We start from the raw sequence: 20,508 nt of genomic DNA on the forward strand, positions 1-20,508 counted from the left end.
AAACGTTTAAGAAAGAAAAAGATCTAAAGAAACAAAAATAAAGGAATTATAACACCGTAAAAATAAAACTTATTTCAATGCTCATGAGGCCGAACAACTATAAAAAGCTGTAAAAAGTTTGTTTTTATTCGATTCTCATTTTCAGAAAAAAGGATTCTTTTACACTTTCAGTATTAAAACATATCATAATGTTTCAATTACATGCATTGGGCAATAACAGTTCTAGACCTAGCGACCCATCATGAGTGAGCGATGATGTAAAAAGATTAATTAATTTTCAAGACTTGGTCGACTTTAAAGTGTGCAATGCCTAGGCTTTTGATTTTACCGTACTAGCCCACTTCTACTTTTTGTGCATATACGTATACATGTACATATACGTATACATGTACATATACGTACATTTCAGAACTTAAAATCACATGTTTTTACTTTTGCGATCTTTGCAACCATTAGATCATTGTGAGGGGTTCATTAAATTACTATTTGCTTCTGATTGGCAACTATTTATACAGTTAGAACAGTGTTGTTATACGGTAACAGATCAAAATACATCTGCTGTGTATGTAGTTTATTTGATCACATAATATCGATTCAAAAATACTTCACGGAAAAGAATATTTCTTGAGGAAAACTGACATGAAAAATAAGAATCACAGGGTTTTCTTTTTATCTTGTTGTTTACAATTGGATAGAGGTTTATGGGTCTACTGCACTATAAGCTGCTGGATTGTGTATTCGGTGGAAAATATATATATTTAAAGGGAGTTTCTTACAAAAATTATAGAGTATCCTGCAGAGCCTCAATTCAAAACTAATTTTAATTTTTGACAATTAAAAATTTCCGATCAAAAGGGACACACGAAAACTTGTATCTCATTTTATTCAATGTCAAGACTGGAAAAAAAATATTTTTGATGGCAAATTAATTTTCCTAATATCTGATAGATTTGATATATCTGATAGATCTGATAGATCTGATTGATCTGATAGATCTGATAGATCTGATAGATCTGATAGATTTGACAGATCTGATAGATCTGAAAGATCTGATAGATCTGATAGATCTGATAGATCTGATAGATCTGATAGTTGTAAAGGCCGAAAAACGAAAAAGGTTGAAAACAGAGTTTTCTGCAAAATTATTTTTTAAAACGCTAAATAAAATTTTACAATTTTTAACGTAAAAAAAATTGCTCTTGATTATGATTGGTCATTTTGGTTTGAACCATAATTCAGACATTTTACGTATCTATTTTCTTCAGTTTGAGTCGCGTCTTGGTTTTATATAAACCAACAATCTTTAAACTTACCAAGTTGTCTTTTCTACTTTTTTATACAAAACGCATCTGAAGACGAAAAATATAAAAGAAAACGACTAAATTCAGACTTTGCCACAAACTCTGATTCTCTTTGCAATCCAATGTCGTGAACCTTGGAAAGAGTGAATTCCTTTATGTTCAACACATTTATAACAAAAGGCAGAGCAATTAAATCCGTGTGTGGTATCGTTTACTGTTTTTTAAGACACACCCTGTTTAAAGAAGGGAAAAGCTGAATAATGAAAAAATGTGGTATCGTTTACTTTTTACTGTATAAAGAAGGGAAAGCTAAGTAATAAACAAATGTGGTATCGATTATTGTTTTTTAAGACACACCCTGAATAAAGAAGGGAAAGCTAAGTAATAAACAAATGTGGTATCGATTATTGTTTTTTAAGACACACCCTGCATAAAGAAGGGAAAGCTAAGTAATAAACAAATGTGGTATCGATTATTGTTTTTTAAGACACACCCTGTATAAAGAAGGGAAAGCTAAGTAATAAACAAATGCTGAAGGAGGTGAAGGAGAAAATAAGCACAGCTTGCAGCTGTTTAAATATATCCTTCTATCAAGGATAAACACAATATCAGTCAAAGGAGTTGAGTTTTTGCCACAAACTCAAATCTTTGCAACCTGATAATTTAAATCTTTCATATTTCAAACTTAGACTATTTGATTTAACAGAATTCATAGTTTGCAATATCTAAGGTCTCTGACATTGGGTTGCAAAAATATTGGGATAAAAAAATCAATGTTTATGATCGAAAAATGTGCAAGATTCAATTTCTTTGAAAAGAAAAGTTTATTCTTTGCTATATATGTATTTCTAATAAGGGTAAACACAATGTCGGTCAAAGGAATTGAATTTTTGCCACAAACTCAAATCTTTGCAACCTGATGATGGTGTAAATCTTTGATATTTCAAACCTAGTTTTTATGATCTACAATAATTTATAGTTTGAAATATTTAAAGTCTACAATTGTAAAACATTGGGTTATACAAAGATCTAGGGATTAGAAAATCAGAGTTTGTGACAAAAAATAAAAGTTTTATTGTACAATTTAAAACCAAAATCGATTTTCATTTATGATTTATCAGTTCTAGAAAGCTAAATCTATACTTTCTCATCCCATCTAGTGGAAACAGACCTAATTGTTTTTAATCTAAAAAGTATCGCAAATTAGAATTTCTGTACTGCATTATGTAAATGCTGTATAGAGAACAACGTGATTTCCTGTTATGATGATGTCATAGGGGCTTTAAATGTGATTTTAAAGAGACTTTATACGTAATTTCAAGTGACCCTAACAACTGTTAGTTAGTTGTGTCTGAAAGGATGTTATGATGACGTCATAGGGGCTTTAAATGTGATTTTAAAGAGACTGTATACGTAATTTCAAGTGACCCTAACAACTGTTAGTTAGTTGTGTCTGAAAGTTTTAAGCTGTGAGTTTTCTACAAAAGTGATTTGAGCATTTCCTGCTTCAGAAACGATGGAAAAATGAACAGAAATTATCACTGTTCAAGCTTATTAAAACCTCTTTGTCTTCCACGTATTTGATCCGATTTGGGTTCAAGGGTGCCGTTGTGAATCAACATGCCATCTTCTTAATTTTATTTGTTTATTTGTTTATTTGCTTAAACAAATTGAATTCCGGACGGGCGGTATTAAATCACAGAAAGGTTTAAATGTAATCACTACTTTTGAAAAACAAATTATGATTTTCAACTGACAAGAAAATGGTAAAAATAGTTTGAATACATAATTTCATAAAAATTAATCAATTTGATACAAACTTTCTAAAGAATTAAAAGGGTAAACGGTAAAAGCATAGACTTAAAAGGCCAGAAAATACAAATTGATAAAATAAATAAATATGATGTTTTGGACGCTTTTCATTACCCTACAAACTTTCTTTTATGAAACTTTTCTCTTCTAATCTATACTGTTTCATGTTATAACTTTTTATTTTTCTCTAGTTCAATATTTATTTATTTATCTATATATACAAGGTGAGTCAAAAAAAGGGTTAATAGCGAGATCTTTTTTTCTACTCATTTAATTTTGAGTAAAAAAAATAGTTTCGCGGATTTTATTAGGGGTCTATCAGATTTGTTATTGAAATTTTATACATATTTGTTAAAAATGAGATGAACAAAAAATCTGCTTTATTATATGCAAGATCTTACTATTCAACCTTTTTTTTGACTCACCCTGTATAAAAATTAATAATCTTTGTTTGTCTTTTAACCGTTTAACCGTATATTCGATCTGAACTCTTGAACCCGTGGTTTGATTGGTGAAATCATTTGAACGATGTAAATGTTCTTTTAACTTTGTTTAAAATGTTGAAGTTGAGTTGGTCGACTCGTGCTCCAGGCAAAGATGGGTACCCGAAATTATAATTTATAAAATTATATAATGCCCGATTCACATAGGTACCATTTAATTGTTCAATATTATGGAATATAACGTAGTTTTTATCTTGAAAAATGGTTAATTTTTTCATATAAGGTTTTTCCGCAGTAAAAATGTGCAAGTCATTTTTGTAGAAAATCCGCAATTGAAAATAATCTGTTTTCTAAATTTTAAACATTGATATTCATAGTTTTCGAAGCAATTTGTGTTTACAAAAGCTTTCCATAAACATTTATAGTTAGCACTAAAACTGGACCAATTTTCCAGCGATTAATATTTAATCTTAGACTAATGGTGTTATAATGAGTAAGAAGGTTTTTCATGTATATTTTGAATATAAAAGACCGAGGTAATTCCAAGGTTTTCAGAAGCAAGAATTTATCAAAAAAAACATATTGCAGAAGGAATATTTTGCAGTAGAATTATATTTAAGGACAAAACTAAGTAACTAAAGTACGTATATGTGGTTCATGAAAAGGATTGTAAGCGTACGTTCAAGTAACCCTCCTAGTTAAGATGGCAATGCCCGATTTACAATGGTACCCTCGAAAATTTAATCTGATATAAAATGTCCAAGAAACAGTCTTTTTTCTAACTCGAAACGGTTTATTTTTGTTAAATTGCTTCTTTCGCAGAAAAACGCAAAGGAATTGAGTCTTTGTAACAAACTTTGATTTTCTAATACCTACATTTTTTCCACCTGATGGTGTAAACCTTTGATATTTCAAGCTTGGATTTTTTCATCTAACAGAATTCATAGTTTGAAATATCTAAGGTCTACGGCATTGGATTACAAAGATATAGAGATTAAAAAATCATAGTTTGTGACGAAGACTCAATTCCTTTGTATAAACAGTTTAAAGAAACAAAAGCGTTGATGTCTAATTCATACTTGATCAGACAAAGCTTTCAAGGGTATCCTTGTAAATCGGGCATGGCCTCTTTCAGACGAAAGAACGAAAGTAAAGTAGATAATTGGTTCATTTAAGTCCGGGAAATATTAGAACTTGTATTGAATAGTAAAATGAAAGAAAATTAAAATTCATTAAAAAATCTGGGTTTTCAACAATCTGTAAACAAAATTGTTAATTAAAAAATTAAAAAGGTTTTCATTTTGAGAAACGTTTTTTGAGTCAATCAAGAAGGAGCTTTCATCAAAAACAAATTAAAAATTATTTAAAACTTCAAAAAAGTTTTTTTAGTTTTTTAATGAAAATTTAAAACTTAGGCAAAGTAATTAAACACTTGCCTCAATCTCTAATTTTCGAATTTCATATTTCAAAATGATAACTCTTGTAATCCAAAAAGCCAAAATTTAAAATATTAAAGATTTACAACATCAAGATTAGAAAATTATTGTTTCCGGCAATTGTGTTCGGTTTCTTTGTACCTTCATGAATAGCAGGAAGTAGTTGAGCTACGTAGACTTAGTTTGAAACTTTTCATCTTTTGGGCTGTTTCAAGTTTTAAGACAATTAGTTTAACTCAGTCTAATTGATAACCATTAAATTTTGTCTCAGGAAACACGTTCACAAACTATTCTTGATTAAAAAACAAACTTGCACACCGCCCTCTCTTAAAATTGTCCAATGTATAAAATATTTTGTCCAAGTATGTTTAAGGTATTCCCTTGGTATTGTCTCGAATATTAAGTACACCGCAGAGGGACCTTCAAAACCTTCAACACAGAAAATATTCAAATTGACAAAAAGTACTTCTCGGGCTCGGTTCATCACGCACCTCTGACCCTTTTTAGTAAAAGTAAATTCAACCTAAAGTCTGACCGCATCAACCTGTTGCACCGGCTAGTCTTATAGAGTGTCTACTCTATTTACCCAATGGCCGGGCGATACAGCACAAGCTGGGACCGGAAAGGTGGACCCGGCTCGGAAATTCGAATGTACTACGGCTGTCCGTGCTATACATTTCTAGCTGGAGTGTCCGTGGTTGCCAAGGTTAATATTGTAAATATATATAAATAAAAATACATGTTTATACCCTCAAATACTTATTTAAATTTAAGTAAGTGAGGTCTTTAAAATATTAATTTTTAACAATTCAAAAATTCACATTTTCGAGTATCACATTTTCGAGTATCACTATATAGTTCGTCCATTTTTCTTTTGGTAAATTGAGATACTTTAATTTACCATTTACTGGGTTAAACACAAATTTTCACAATTTCGAATTTTGAAGAAAGGTTTCTAGCTTTTTTAGCCTATGTTACCCCCAGGGTTAAACATGAGTTTCCTCGACAAAATTCAGTCAACTTGGTTCAGCTGTAGCTTACATATAAATATATTTATATGAGCGAATAGCTTTATTATATAGACTATCTGAATTGCCCGGCGTTGCCCGTGGAATTAAAAAAATAATTTTGAAAAATATATTAAGGGTACCACTTAGTTTCCGAAAACAATCAGCCTATTCGGTGGAGCCATTTGGCCAGCCATAGGTAACATATATACACACAAATATGAGGATGTAAATCAGTATTTTTGATTGAATAATTAATTGATTATTTCATACAAATATATATATGAGCGAAGAGCTTTATTTTATAGATATGTGGCAATTTATATTGATTCTTGAATTTGTTTTTGTTTAAGGTTTAGATAAAAATAAAACATCTTGAATATGAAGATTTTAAATATTATTTTTTGTTTATTTGATATGTTTTATTGCTATTCCTACATTTAGGATGAGAATATATGATAATATTCCATATTTGTTTGATTGGTAGGATATAATATAATAAGATACTGCCAATCATTTCCAGATATAACAAGAGCTGTTTATACAGACAACTAGACATATAGACACAACATAGACATTATACATAGCAGGGGATACAGAGGATACAGGGGATACAGTGGATACAGGGGATACAGGAAATACAGGGGATACAGAGGATACAGGGAATACAGGAGATACAGGGAATACAGGGGATACAAGGGATACAGGGAATACAGAGGATACAGGGGATACGGGGGATACAGGGAAAACAGGAGATACAGGGAATACAGGGGATACAAGGGATACAGGGGATACAGGGAATACAGGAAATACAGGGAATACAGGGGATACAGGGGATACAGGGGATACAGAGGATACAGGGGATACAGGGGATACAGGGGATACAGGGAATACAGGGAATACAGGGGATACAGGGAATACTGGAGATACTGGGGATCCGGATACAGGGAATACAGGGGATACAGGGGATACAAAGAATAAAGGGAATACAGGGAATAAAGGGGATACATGGGATACAAAGGATACAGGGAATACAGGGGATACAAGGTATACAGGGGATACAGAGGATACAGGGGATACAGGGGATACAGGGGATACAGGGGAAACAGGGGATACAGGGGATACAGGGGATACAGGAGATACAGGGGATAAAGAGGATATAGGGAATACAGGGGATACAGGGAATACAGGGGATACAGGGAATACAGGGGATAAAGGGGATACAGGGGATACAGGGGATACTGGGGATACAGAGGATATAGGGAATACAGGAGAGACAAGGAATACAGGGGATACTGGGGATACAGGGGATACTGGGAATACAGGAGATACATGGAATACAGGGATACGGGGAATATAGAGAATACTGAGAATACAGAAGATACAAGCAATACAGGGGATAAAGGGAATTACAGGGAATACAGGGAATAAAGGGGATACTGGGGATATTGGGGATACAGGGAATACAAATGCTCATTAATTGTAGACAAGTTTATAGATAAAAATAGAAGAGTATAGATAAATTCAAACTTATCTCCCCCCTACCCCCCCCCCCTCGCTTGCAATTTCAAGATGAAAACGTTGCAATGAGTAATGGATAGTTTAAACTTTGCAATTTTTATTTATTACAATAAAATTCCATTTCAAACAAGAAATTTTGTAAATTGAATAATTGTGTTTTTAAAATTCTATTTGGAATAATCTAGTACTATCAGTCAACTCATTTTATAACTTTGAATAAAACTAGAGAAATAACTATTATTAACACTATTATTTTGGTTCGCAGTGTTATAAAGTTTTTGGACAGAAGGTTTCTCTTTATCGAGAAAGGCCTTCGAGATACCGAGAAAATTCAAGTCCAAAAACTTTATAGCAGGTCGTGCTTTAGGTAATTTTATGAAGCGTTTGTGTTCTTGTCTTATTTCATTTGCAATGTCTATTTCTAGATAAAATAAGCTTTTTAAGAAAGCAGAAATGAAAAAAATTATTCTAATTTTATTTTTCGTTTATATTGAAAAAAAAAACATTTTGGCAATTTCCTAAATGTTTCAGAGAAAATCCGGGAACCAATCAAAACTTTATAGCACACGTGCCGTGACGGTTGTTGTTAATCATTTTGGATCGTTGTTGTGTCGTCTTTGTTATTATTTTCATTTTTTAAGGATCAAAATTTAGTATAGTGTAAAAAAAGGCAACTGTATTTTATTATTTTTAAAATTGTGTTTCTAAATATTAGTTTTTTTGGCAGAAATTATATGCAACAAACGACAAAAAAAAAACATTTAAAAAGGAACGTGTCATAACGATCGTTCCTCGGATCGTTTTTGAACTTTTTTATTTTTTTTTAGGTCAAAGATATTGATAAGTTTTATAAAATCAAATTTTAACATAATAACTATCTATAACACTATTATTTTGCTTCGCAGTGTTATAAAGTTTTTGGACAGGTCATTACTTTTTAGCACGTTCAATATGAAATTCACGATGAAGTGAGTAATAATGATAAAGTACACAATAGTTTTATAAAACAGTTTTGACATCTTTGAAGTTTTTTGAATCTTAAAATGATTAACAACTTAACAACCTGTGCTATAATGTACAGCTAATTTAACTTTATAGCACGATAATTACTATATAGCACGTTTATTGTAAAATTCACCATTTAATATGTAAGAATGATAAAGTACACAACAGTTTCTTAAAATTTCAAAACAAATATGTAGATATTTATTGGTATAAGAATATTGTGAACCAAGCATAGTTCACAGATACAAATAGACAGAGTACAGTTAATGCCCCGCCTGGAGATATGATTCTAGACTGATAAGGCAGGCCGGTTATCTCTCCAGAGTTGGGAACTTTTGAATGGTGGATATCGGGATTAATGCATAATCCACTCTTTTTCTTAATCTCCAGATTAAATATTACTTGTTGTCCTCATGAATTTAATCTCCAGATTAATTAACAGATCAGGATTAAGGATATTACATTCTAAAGGTTTCAGCTTTGGAGATATGTTTCTAGCCTGATAAGGCAGGCCGGTTATCTCTCAAGCTTCAAAGGGTTTTGAACCCTTATCAAGTTTAAGCTTTATTTCGGTAGAGCGAGGTAAGGACGGGAGCAGGAAAAGGGAATAACGGGATTATACGGTCAGGAGAGAAAGGAACAGGATCGGCCATATTGGTTTCCCCATACAGTAGTAATCATCAAGCACCGAACAAGAGAAGTTCCATGGAATATACATTCGCATACTAGAGGCGAATGTCGAGTTGAATAAAATCTAATTAATCATGCGATCCACAGTTTGAATAGTTAACATGTAAATATAGTTTTGTTATTCCACTTTCAGTCCTTTTTCAACTCTATAATAGAGTATGACGATATAAACCGAGAGAGATAAAGTTTTAATCTTCCATGCTGAGAATTAATATTTAACGGAATATTGATGATTTCCGACACGAAACCTTGTAAAGCTGGAGAATTATCTCATATTCTCGTCTTCTTCTTATAGTTTTATTCACATACAAACAACTCAAGAAAAGGACTGTAGAGGTAGTTTCATGTTTTGCCTTTTAATATGTCTATTTCACCACGCTACCCTTTAAGTAATAATGAGGAAAATACCGTAGTTTTTTCTGGTATGAAAAGTGTTAAATTCTCACGGATTCCTTCATTTTTTTCTGCAGCGTAATCCGCGTATCACTGCAATTTAATTTTATTCATAATTATGATCAACAGATTAAGCAACAAGCACTTTAATGCAACAGACCCCAGAAGACCTTCATATAATGCATTTATATTTATTCCAAAATCCAAAGCAGAATATCTAAATACATATATTGGGATTAGGGAGAGGGAGTATATTCCTTTGACGACGGCTAAGTCAATAATATATTTAAATCAACTCTGTAATATTTCTGGAGACACATTGATCCAGCAGCTTTTACATTCTGTGTATAAAATTTGTTGAGTATATTCTACACACTGAGCAGAGCCCTGACCGTGCATGTATACGGTACAATTACACTAGATTGATAAATTCTATGTACCGGTTCGGATTGGACTGGTTCAGTGCAGAGAAGAACAATATAGGATCACGGATTGACTCTTATGACCACTTGAAGATTTTTAACGATACAGTCGAAGGGGTTACTTTTTCAAGATGCCAACAGTTTTTAATACTAGACTATTTCTGAACGATTTGGATAAGAATTTTTTGAGGGAACCAAGAATGCGAGAAAAAAAGACTCAATAGATTCCTTACAATCGTATTACCACTATCATGCTTTCTGGGTGACCCTGTCTGAGGTCTGGTGGTACTGAGGTCTGGTGCAGAATAACAATAAAATACAGTATTCTTTTTCTACAGAACAACACCAGTCAAAGCAAACAAAACAAAAAATTTTAAAATATGTTTTCTAAAAATTTGAGCTCACTTTCATTAATTAAGTTTTTGAATTTTTTCCAGCTATAAATCATTATACTTAGTTATCATACTAGGCTTTGTATACATTGTAAAGCTAAAACAAACAAAAAATTTCCAGGATTTTATAGGAACAAATTTGGGATTCTCAAAATGTTCAAAAATCGAATTTGGGCCCGATCGGTTCAGCCGATTTGACGTTTATCGGACAAACAAACAGACACCCGGACAGACAAAGCAAAGTTTACATAAAGATGAGCAATTTTTATCCAGTTAATTCAATTTAATTGTTGTTTGCGAACAATTCGACCAAAAAGTAGACAATGCAATTAAGTTTTTTTGATTTTTTAATTATCATTATTTTTCTAGGGTGAAATTGTACTGATCATTAAATTTAATGAGAATTGGATTTTCTTTTTTTAGTTTTCAAGTAAATTTTCAGATAATGAAAAAAATGGAAGCATGACTCTAATTTTAATCTTTTTGAGGTATATTGAGACAAATTCTAAAAAAAACACATGGAAATATTACATATGTTTATACATAAATATATTTGTATGTAGATTTTATATTGTAGATTTATAAGAAATATCAAATTTCGTTTTAAATTAAAAAAGAAAGTAGAAATTTTCATCATGGCTCTTGATGAAAATATCTTAGAAATAAATTAAATGTTGTCAACTTGCCTAATATAGATTTACAATGGCTTCCTGTGGAATGGTATATATCTCATATATCAGATACATGGATCACAAGGTTCATCAAATTAATCAAAAGTCTTGTATAACTCGAAATATTAAAAAAAGAGTTAACAGGACTTAAAATATGTAAGAGTAATTTCAAGTGAATCTCTCCATGTAAGGAGGTTAATGCACGATTTACAACGGTACCCTTAAAACCTTTGTTTTTTAGTTTAGTACAGAGATATGTATGTAAACTTACCGAAACCCTTGTATTCAGCTGAAATTTCCAGTGTGCGCGCACACTATTGAGTTCGTGCAGTGTTTTTTCAAGGACAGAATGAAATCTAATCATATTTTCATTGCGGAGAATTTAACAGATAACACTGCAAGCTGGAAGGAAAAAGCTAAATTTATACGATATCACTGAAACGACTTTGTGACCTCGTAGCTCTTCTAGTTTTGATTTTACGCACAATTGTGTAAGAACAAACAAACTTATCTGGTTACATATTAAAAATAAAATATTTTTTGTTCTTCTCAATAGCTCTTCAGTAGAAGGAGTTTTGATATATAAAAAATATGAAAATATATAAGATTTCAATACAAAAGGACATTTACTTTAGTTTAACATGTTAAATGCTAAAACGATTGAAAGTTATTTTTTTACTCTTCTCAAACTTTTATTTTCTAATCTCTATATCTAGCTTTGCAACCAATTGGTTTAAACCTTTGATATTTCTAATCTCTATCTCTAGCTTTGCAGCCAATTGGTTTAAACCTGTGATATTTCTAATCTCTATCTCTAGCTTTACAGCCAATTGGTTTAAACCTTTGATATTTCTAATCTCTATCTCTAGCTTTACAGCCAATTGGTTTAAACCTTTGATATTTCTAATCTCTATATCTAGCTTTGCAGCCAATTGGTTTAAACCTTTGATATTTCTAATCTCTATATCTAGCTTTACAGCTAATTGGTTTAAACCTTTGATATTTATAATCTCTATATCTAGCTTTACAGCCAATTGGTTTAAACCTTTTATATTTATAATCTCTATCTCTAGCTTTGCAGCCAATTGGGTTAAACCTTTGATATTTCTAATCTCTATATCTAGCTTTGCGGCCAATTGGTCTAAACCTTTGATATTTCTAATCTCTATCTCTAGCTTTGCAGCCAATTGGTTTAAACCTTTGATATTTCTAATCTCTATATCTTGATTTACAGCCAATTGGTTTAAACCTTTGATATTTATAATCTCTATCTCTAGCTTTGCAACCAATTGGGTTAAACCTTTAATATTTCTAATCTCTATATCTAGCCTTGCAGCCAATTGGTTTAAACCTTTAATATTTCTAATATCTATCTCTAGCTTTGCAGCCAATTGGTTTAAACCTTTGATATTTCTAATCTCTAACTCTAGCTTTGCAGCCAATTGGTTTAAACCTTTGATATTTCTAATCGCTATTTCTAGCTTTACAGCCAATTGGTTTAAACCTTTGATATTTACAATCTCGATCTCTAGCTTTGCAGCCAATTGGTTTAAACCTTTGATATTTCTAATCTCTATATCTAGCTTTGTAGCCAATTGGTTAAAACCTTTGATAATTCTAATCTCTATCTCTAGTTTTGCAGCCAATTGGTTTAAATCTTTGATATTTCTAATCTCTATCTCTAGCTTTGCACCCAATTAGTTTAAATCTTTGATATTTCTAACATTATTGCTTGATGTAGCAGATCAAAGTTTTAGTTTGTAATTTCACAGGTTAACTATAATCTATAACTTTAAAAGGTTTGGTATCTATATATCTGTGTTTGGTGTCTATATATCTATATATCTGTGTTTGGTGTCTATATATCTATATATCTATGTTTGGTATCTAGATATCTATATATCTGTGTTTGGTATCTAAATATCTATATAGCTGTGTTTGATATCTATATCTTTATATCTGTGTTTTGTATCTAAATATCTATATATCTGTGTTTGGTATCACTTTATATGTATATATATTGTGCTCCGTCCTGGATCTTCCCATCTTTTCATCGTATTGAGCACCCCCTGGGGGGCTTCTGCCAATTTGCTGACGGATCAACCAACATTTTTGTATTAAAACACAAGAACAATTTTTACATAAAGTACACAAATTTAAGTTAATAACAGTTGGCAACTTTAATTTAAAAAGTATTCCAAAAATTTGGGGGAATTCCCAATTTGAGTCGTAATTTCCAATTATTTGGGATTATTTAATGGTCGGAAAATACCTTTGCGTGGAAATGGTGTACTGTACAGTGTACAGTGTACAGTGAACAGTATACAGTTTGTACAGCATATATAACACAAGAAGAGGGTTACATTATTTACTGTACCGTCCCATTTTGTCGTATATTTAGCGTACAACTTGCTATTGCTGCCTACAGATCGGTTCGGTACTTCAAATAAAACTGATTGTACAGTGGGGATAGGTTTTATGCAAAACTATTAAGATTGGTGAGAAGAATAATAAAGATCGTAATTTTCAAATTTAATGTTTACTATTTAATGCTTATTTACAATATCAACAGGTTTCTTACCAGAAACTTTCCACCCAACTCCTGGAATCTTTTAACTGTTGCTCTGAAAGTCGGCGTTTTTAAATTTTGGCGGATTTTTTTCGAATTGGCTCACTTCAATAAAATCCAATATTTTCCAGGAATTTCATTTTTGATGTTCCATAAACCTTTCTTGGGGTCATTACAGATCCCACACAAAATTTGGGCCCTATCAATTCAGCCGTTTTGACGTGTATACAAACAAAAAACAAACAAACACCCACACAAGCAAGTATATATATATAGATGTACATTTTTAATGCGTGAACATGTCCTAGCTGCATTTTAATATTAATATTTAAATAAAATTTTCATGAAAAACACATTACCGCTGTGGGAAAACATTGTTATAAAAACAAATATATAAATATCCAGGAGACATTCTAGAACATTTACAGAACATACAACTTTATTTATTTTATGAAACTATTGTATACTTCATCATTATTACTCACTTCATCGTGAATTTCATATTAAAGTAATCATCGTGCTATTTATGGATCTAGTATTTGGGACTTGAGTTCCCAATGTGTTTCAGAATTGTATACAGCATGGAATACTGCTATTAGAATTCTTTTTAATGTACCTAGAGATACGCATAGGTACTTGATTGAAAGTATTTCACAATGTTTACATGTAAAAATTATGTTAGCTAGCAGATGTGTGTCTTTCTATGAGACTATTGAAGCAAGTTCTAAGCTTTGCATTAGATTTCTTTCTAATTTATGTAAAAATGACCTCAACACAGTTCTTGGCAGAAATTTATTTTGTATTGCAAATGATTATTCTGTAAATCCTTCGGATCTTAGTAAAATGTTAGTTAAGAAACAAATGAAATATTTTGATGTCCCATTGGAACATGAATGGAAAGTTCCAGTTTTACAAGAACTTTTAAATACAAGAATGAATAATTAATATGTTGAAGGATTCGATGATTACGTAATAACTGAAATGATAAATATGTTATGTAGTGAGTAAAAATCAATGTTTTCTATTTGTGCATATTTTTGCATATTTTTTCTCTTTTCTTTTGGAAACCTGTATTTTCAAAAAAATTTATTTAAACAAATTTAAACTACACCATTTATATATGTATTTATATCTTTGTGTGTGAATAAATCTTAATAATAATAATATAATGTTTATTAGTTGTACATTATAGCACGTGTGCTATAAAGTTCATGGTTCCCGGATTTTTTCCAATTTTTCATTTGAAATAAAAATATAATCGAAATCAACGTTATATCATCTAGAAATAGCCATTGAAATAAGACAAGTACACAAACGTTTCATAAAATTACCTAACACTATTATTTTGGTACGACGTTTTTGGACTTAAATTTTCTTTGTATCTCGAATTTATATTTGCTAAGAAAATGGTGAATATCTACATTTGCCTTTCTTCTATAGCAAAGAACCAGAAATATCCAGTTTTTACTTAATATTAAATAATAAATATGTATCACAACCATCAATAACTTTAGACGCATTGTAAAAAAACTGTTTTTCTTGAAGGCCCCAAATGTTAGACCACACATATGTGAAGTTTTCCTGCAATACTTTTACGGTACAACAAAATAGCGCTTTTAGACTGCACTGTATTCATTATATCTGCTCTGTGTCTGTGAGCCTTTCCCCGGCCTTACAAAACCTCTGGTTGTTTTATATTTAATGGGAGTGTACTGTGTGGACACGTATTTTATATTGTTTCACACGAGATTTATGTATATTTGTTTATCAATTGGTTATTTATGTCTGGTCTAAACATAATGTATGTTTATATTATCTATCCTGCTCGACAGAATGCTGTTTGTCTGCGTAGAGTTTCTTATATTTTTTTTTGGGGGGGGGACATTTATTTAGCTTTGATTTAAAGAAAGTGTTTTGAAAAAACTAAATTTGGTTTCATAAGTAAAGATGACAATCATATATAAGGAATAAATTTTCCTTGATAATAATTTCCACAATTTTTAACAGAATCTAAAAATCTCGTAAAAGTAGTATCTTAAATTTTTCGGCTTGAATGTTTTATAAATAAAATAATTTAAATTTCACTGCATTCCGAGCACTTTAGCTAGTATCCCATAAATCTCGAACCAGTCGGGCCTCAATGTTGCCCGGAGAAAAGGTTGACATGAAGAAAATGCACTAATTAAAAGAGAAAAATCTGCGAATATTATTAAAACAATTAGAGCAACACTTAACCCTATCTCTGCTGGGGTACTTGAAAACCAGGATATGCTGTGGCGGGGGCAATTTGACCCCCCTCTAAATCCCATGTTTGATGTCCAAATATGACAAATGGTACATCATTTAGAATCTGCAAAAAAAATAGCAAATTTGCAAAAATTGAATTTTTTATCGCAAAATCCAGTAAAAATGTTTGCAAAAAAAATTTGTCCAAAAAATAAAAAAATTATACATTTTTGAAAAGCCCTTGACCATGCCATCTTAAATATGCAAAAAAAAATTTGCAAAATTTAAAACAACTTGATTTTTAATCAAGAAAAACTAAAAATGTGCAAATTTCCATTGACAGGTTGTTTGCAAAAAATTTGCATTTTTTCGCAAAACTGGTACAATTTGTTTCCTTATGTCAAAGGCTTTCAAAAAAGCTAAATTTTATCAAAATCTGACAAGTGGAAGTGGGTCAAAACAAAGATTTAGTTTGTTACAGGAAAAAGCAGTCATTCAGGCAGTGTGCCTGAGGACTCAGACAGTTAGTATTAAAGCTCGGTTTTAGGCCTAAAGGGAGGGCTTTGGGTATGTAGGAAAAGTCAGAAAATTTCAAGAGCCTCAGACCAATACTTTTTGAGTTATGTAAAAAAACTACAGGGGGGGTCAAATTGACCCCCCCCCCCCCCAGCAGGAATAGGGTTAATAGATAAATTGTGAAGGGGGCGCGAATCGACCAAAAAGCATAGTTCCCAAAAATAAAGAAAACTCCGCAACATGTAATAAATAATATATTTTCTCAACTCCTTTTCCAGGATATATAGGATAATATATAAATATTGAACATGGTAAAGTATATTCTTGAGAGATGAGATTAACACATGTGATAAATGTATCTAATACAGAATACATACATTTCTTGATTACAAACCATATATACATACATTTTACATATATAGCTGTCTATAGACTAAATAATAAAGGCTGCTCTGGTAAACCCAGCTATATAGGCCATACTCCTACTGGCAAAGCTGCTATATATGTTTAGAATATTTATGACTGCCATCTAACGCCTTTTCTCTCAACTATTCTACTTTCAGGGGTTGAAATTTTACGATGTTTTATAAAAATCTTAATTTTTACAATGATTCCACGTTAGCTTTTAATTTTTGATCTTCCATGTTCTTCAGTCTACAATAACTGCGCTTTTAGGGCGTTTGGCGTCCACCTTTTATTTCAATCGTGAACATGTTCTCTTTGCATACATTGTAAAACAAAAACAAACAAAAAGTTTATGGATTTTTAAAAAAAAAAATTGAAATTTTTAAGATTTACAGAAATCGAATTTTTTAGAGGCAAATTTTTGAAAATTTGATCATCAAGTAAATATGTATAAAAGCAAGAACTTAATAGTTATGGAAAGTACATATCTATAAAAGCAAGAAATTAATATTTATGGAAAGTACATATCTATAAAAGCTAGAACTTAATAGTTATGGAAAGTACATATCTATAAAAGCAAGAAGTTTATAGTTAAGGAAAGTACATGTCTAAAAAAAGTGCTAAAAAAGTACAAAATGTTTTGATAGGTAAAATCTAAGACTAAGTCGTTGCAAATGTTCAAAGTCGACCCAGCAGTTTAGGAAATTTTCATAGCAGTCTATCAAACTGAAAACAATTGTTTTTGAATCTATATCCAGGGCTACAAATGGGGTTAAAAAAGACCGAAAATTCTAACTAAGGATCAACCTAGAATGTCTCACTTCTTAGTGAATACATTTATCAAAGCATAGATTACTGTGGCTTTGTTCTGAAATTAAAGCACTTGATATATTTCCATTTAATTTAATAAATATCTATCTAGTTACGCGCACTCGCAAGGTACATGTGAAAGGAATACTAGTATACGCGCGCGTCAAGGGGGGTAAGGCGTAACATCAAAATGGAGACTGTACGTATATATTATTTTATTTATTTTCTAATGGATGACATTTGTGGAAGTATTTATGTGAAACCATTATAAAAATTGTACTTATCAATGTTAGATTGTTGCTATAATCTTCAGTTAGCCTATCATATCAACTATAACCAACATCAAATAAAGATTTCAAAACTGTATGTGCTGGCTCTCGGCTTTTATAATTGTATCTTAATAACACTTCTTAACACCTTACTTGCCATTTCCTTTTCCAAGATCTTCAAAATCTTTCAAAATCCCGAATAAAAGCTAGCTAGCTATAGTTACTGTAGAGCTCGTAGATTTATAGAATTGCTATTTTTGCGAAGTTTCTGAAATTCTCAAAACGGAGCAAAATAATTGTAGAAACCGATATAAGAGAAAGCTGAAGAGAAATTGAACAGCCAGTACTTTTTATCATCATCATAGTTAAAGATACACACAGTTTAGATAAACTATTGATAGACAGGAAGAAAAATAGTTGGATAAATAGATAGATGGATAGGTATATAGATAGATAGATATGTGGAAGGGTAGATAGATAGTTTTATAAAGGATTAAAAACTAAGTCTTCCTTTTGATTCTTCAATTATGTACCCATGTAAACTGTTAGATTATACTTCAATTACTTAGATTCAAGGTTTTTACTGCAGTTAGATTTAGGTTCTATATTGGAGTTAGGTTCAGGTTCTATTCTGGAGTTAGGTTTAGATTCTATATTGGAGTTAGGTTTAGGTTCTATGTTGGAGTTAGGTTCAGGTTCTATATTGGAGTTAGGTTTAGGTTCTATATTGGAGTTAGGTTCAGGTTCTATACTGGAGTTAGGTTCAGGTTCTATACTGGAGTTAGGTTCAGGTTCTATACTGGAGTTAAGTTCAGGTTCTAAACTGCAGTTAGGTTCAGGTTCTATACTGGAGTTAGGTTTAGGTTCTATACTGTACTTAGCTTCAGGTTCTACACTGTAGTTAGGTTCAGGTTCTATATTGGAGTTAGGTTTAGGTTCTATATTGCAGTTAGATTCAGGTTCTATACTAACAGTTAGAATCAGATTATATACTTGAGTTAGGTTCAGGTTCTATACTAGAGTTATGTTCAGGTTCCATACTAGAGTTGGGTACAGATTATATACTGGAGTTAGGTTCGGATTTTAAACTGCGGTTAGGTTTAGGTTCTATACTGCAGTTAGGTTCAGGTTCTATACCGGAGTAAGGTTCAGGTTCTATACTGCAGTTAGGTTCAGGTTCTATACTGCAGTTAGGTTCAGGTTCTATACTGGAGTTAGGTTCAGGTTCTATACTGGAGTTAGGTTCAGGTTCTATACTGGAGTTAGGTTCAGGTTCTATACTGGAGTTAGGTTCAGGTTCTATACGGGTTCAAGTTCAAAGCTGAATTTAACATAACGCATATTTTACAACTCTTAATTCTATGAAAGGAAACCTTTGAAATTTTACATAATTATGTGAAATAGTTACAAATACATTTTTACATGTATGTACTTATATATTTATAAAAGATTTAGATAAAAAAATAAAAACTTAATCACCTATTTGCTCTGCACTCTGTAAACTGAATAAATCATTTTGCTATACGTTAAATCACTTTTTCAAAACATTTTTCATTTATTCAATCTGTATTCTCATTTCTATATTCTCTATTGTGTATTTAGTTACCATTATTAAGCACGGAACGACGGTTGACACTAGTAATAGGAGAGACGGAGAACTGAGGATACGTTCATGGTAACCTCGAGGCCATAGGCCCGCCTTACAGCCCTACCTTACCCGTCTCTTAGCCCTACCTTCCCGCCCTTTAACTATACCTTAACAGCCCTTTAACAATACCTTACCCGCCCTTTAGCAATACCTTACCCATCTCTCAGCCCTACCTTACCACCCTTGAGTTATACTTTACCCGCCCTTTAACTTTACCTTTCCGACCCTTTAAATATTCCTTAACCGCCCTTTAACAATACCTTTCCGACCCTTTAAATATTTCTTAACCGCCCTTTAACTTTACCTTACCCGCCATTTAACTATACCTTAACGGTCCTTTAAACTATACCTTCCCCGCCCTTTAACTATACCTTACCCGCCCTTTAACTATACCTTCGCCGCCCTTTAACTAAACCTTCCCCGCCCTTTAACTAAACCTTCCCCACCCTTTAACGATACTCTACCCACCATTTAAAAAGTTACACTTTAAAACTTGGTGATGATTATGGAGATATAATTGTTTTTCTATCTAAAGATTGATAATTTTGTATCATCAGAGAAAAGGAAGGAAATTGGCAGAATTAATTTATTTTCAAGATAGAAAATGGAAGATATATTACTCATTGTTACTCAGATCAAGTTGTCAAGGGTACCAATATAAATCAGACTTGTAACTTGTTAAATGGATGGTATACAGTGATAACCAGTAAACTGTTAAATAGGAACATAACTTTTAGACTTTAAATAGTTCAATGAGCATGCGGACAGAAATTGTGCAGCGTAAACAGACCCATTAAACTTCATTAGTGATTTAATGATTGTAAAGTAAATTTTTTTTCTAATTGTAACAATGTTAAATACACTTTACCATTGTTTATAAAGTCGTCTTCCTTTTTCACAGTTGTTTGGTTATATCTGTATTCAATTCCTTTCCTTACCATCCTTTATTTAATTAATTCATCAGTTTTCCTC

General features: G+C 31.6%; 2 protein-coding genes across 2 annotated transcripts in view; both read right to left on the reverse strand.

Moving 5' to 3' along the window:
• The window catches only part of LOC111702872 (uncharacterized), a gene marked incomplete at its 3' end in the record, with an annotated part of 55,966 nt that extends 36,431 nt beyond the window's left edge, over positions 1-19,535 (reverse strand). The window contains exon 1 of the mRNA XM_023474658.1: positions 19,368-19,535. The remainder of the gene's footprint in view (positions 1-19,367) is intronic.
• On the reverse strand, positions 18,450-19,852 carry LOC111702876 (protein TsetseEP-like). The gene is made up of 3 exons (XM_023474666.1): positions 19,846-19,852; positions 18,954-19,187; positions 18,450-18,826 (listed from the first exon to the last, which is right to left on the reverse strand). The coding sequence occupies exons 1-3, from the start codon at positions 19,850-19,852 to the stop codon at positions 18,450-18,452; spliced, it is 618 nt and encodes a 205-aa protein (XP_023330434.1).
• Positions 19,853-20,508: the final 656 nt, after the last annotated feature.

The sequence above is a fragment of the Eurytemora carolleeae genome, unplaced genomic scaffold (genome assembly GCF_000591075.1).
Source record: "Eurytemora carolleeae unplaced genomic scaffold, Eaff_2.0 scaffold521, whole genome shotgun sequence".
Taxonomy (NCBI): domain Eukaryota; kingdom Metazoa; phylum Arthropoda; class Copepoda; order Calanoida; family Temoridae; genus Eurytemora; species Eurytemora carolleeae.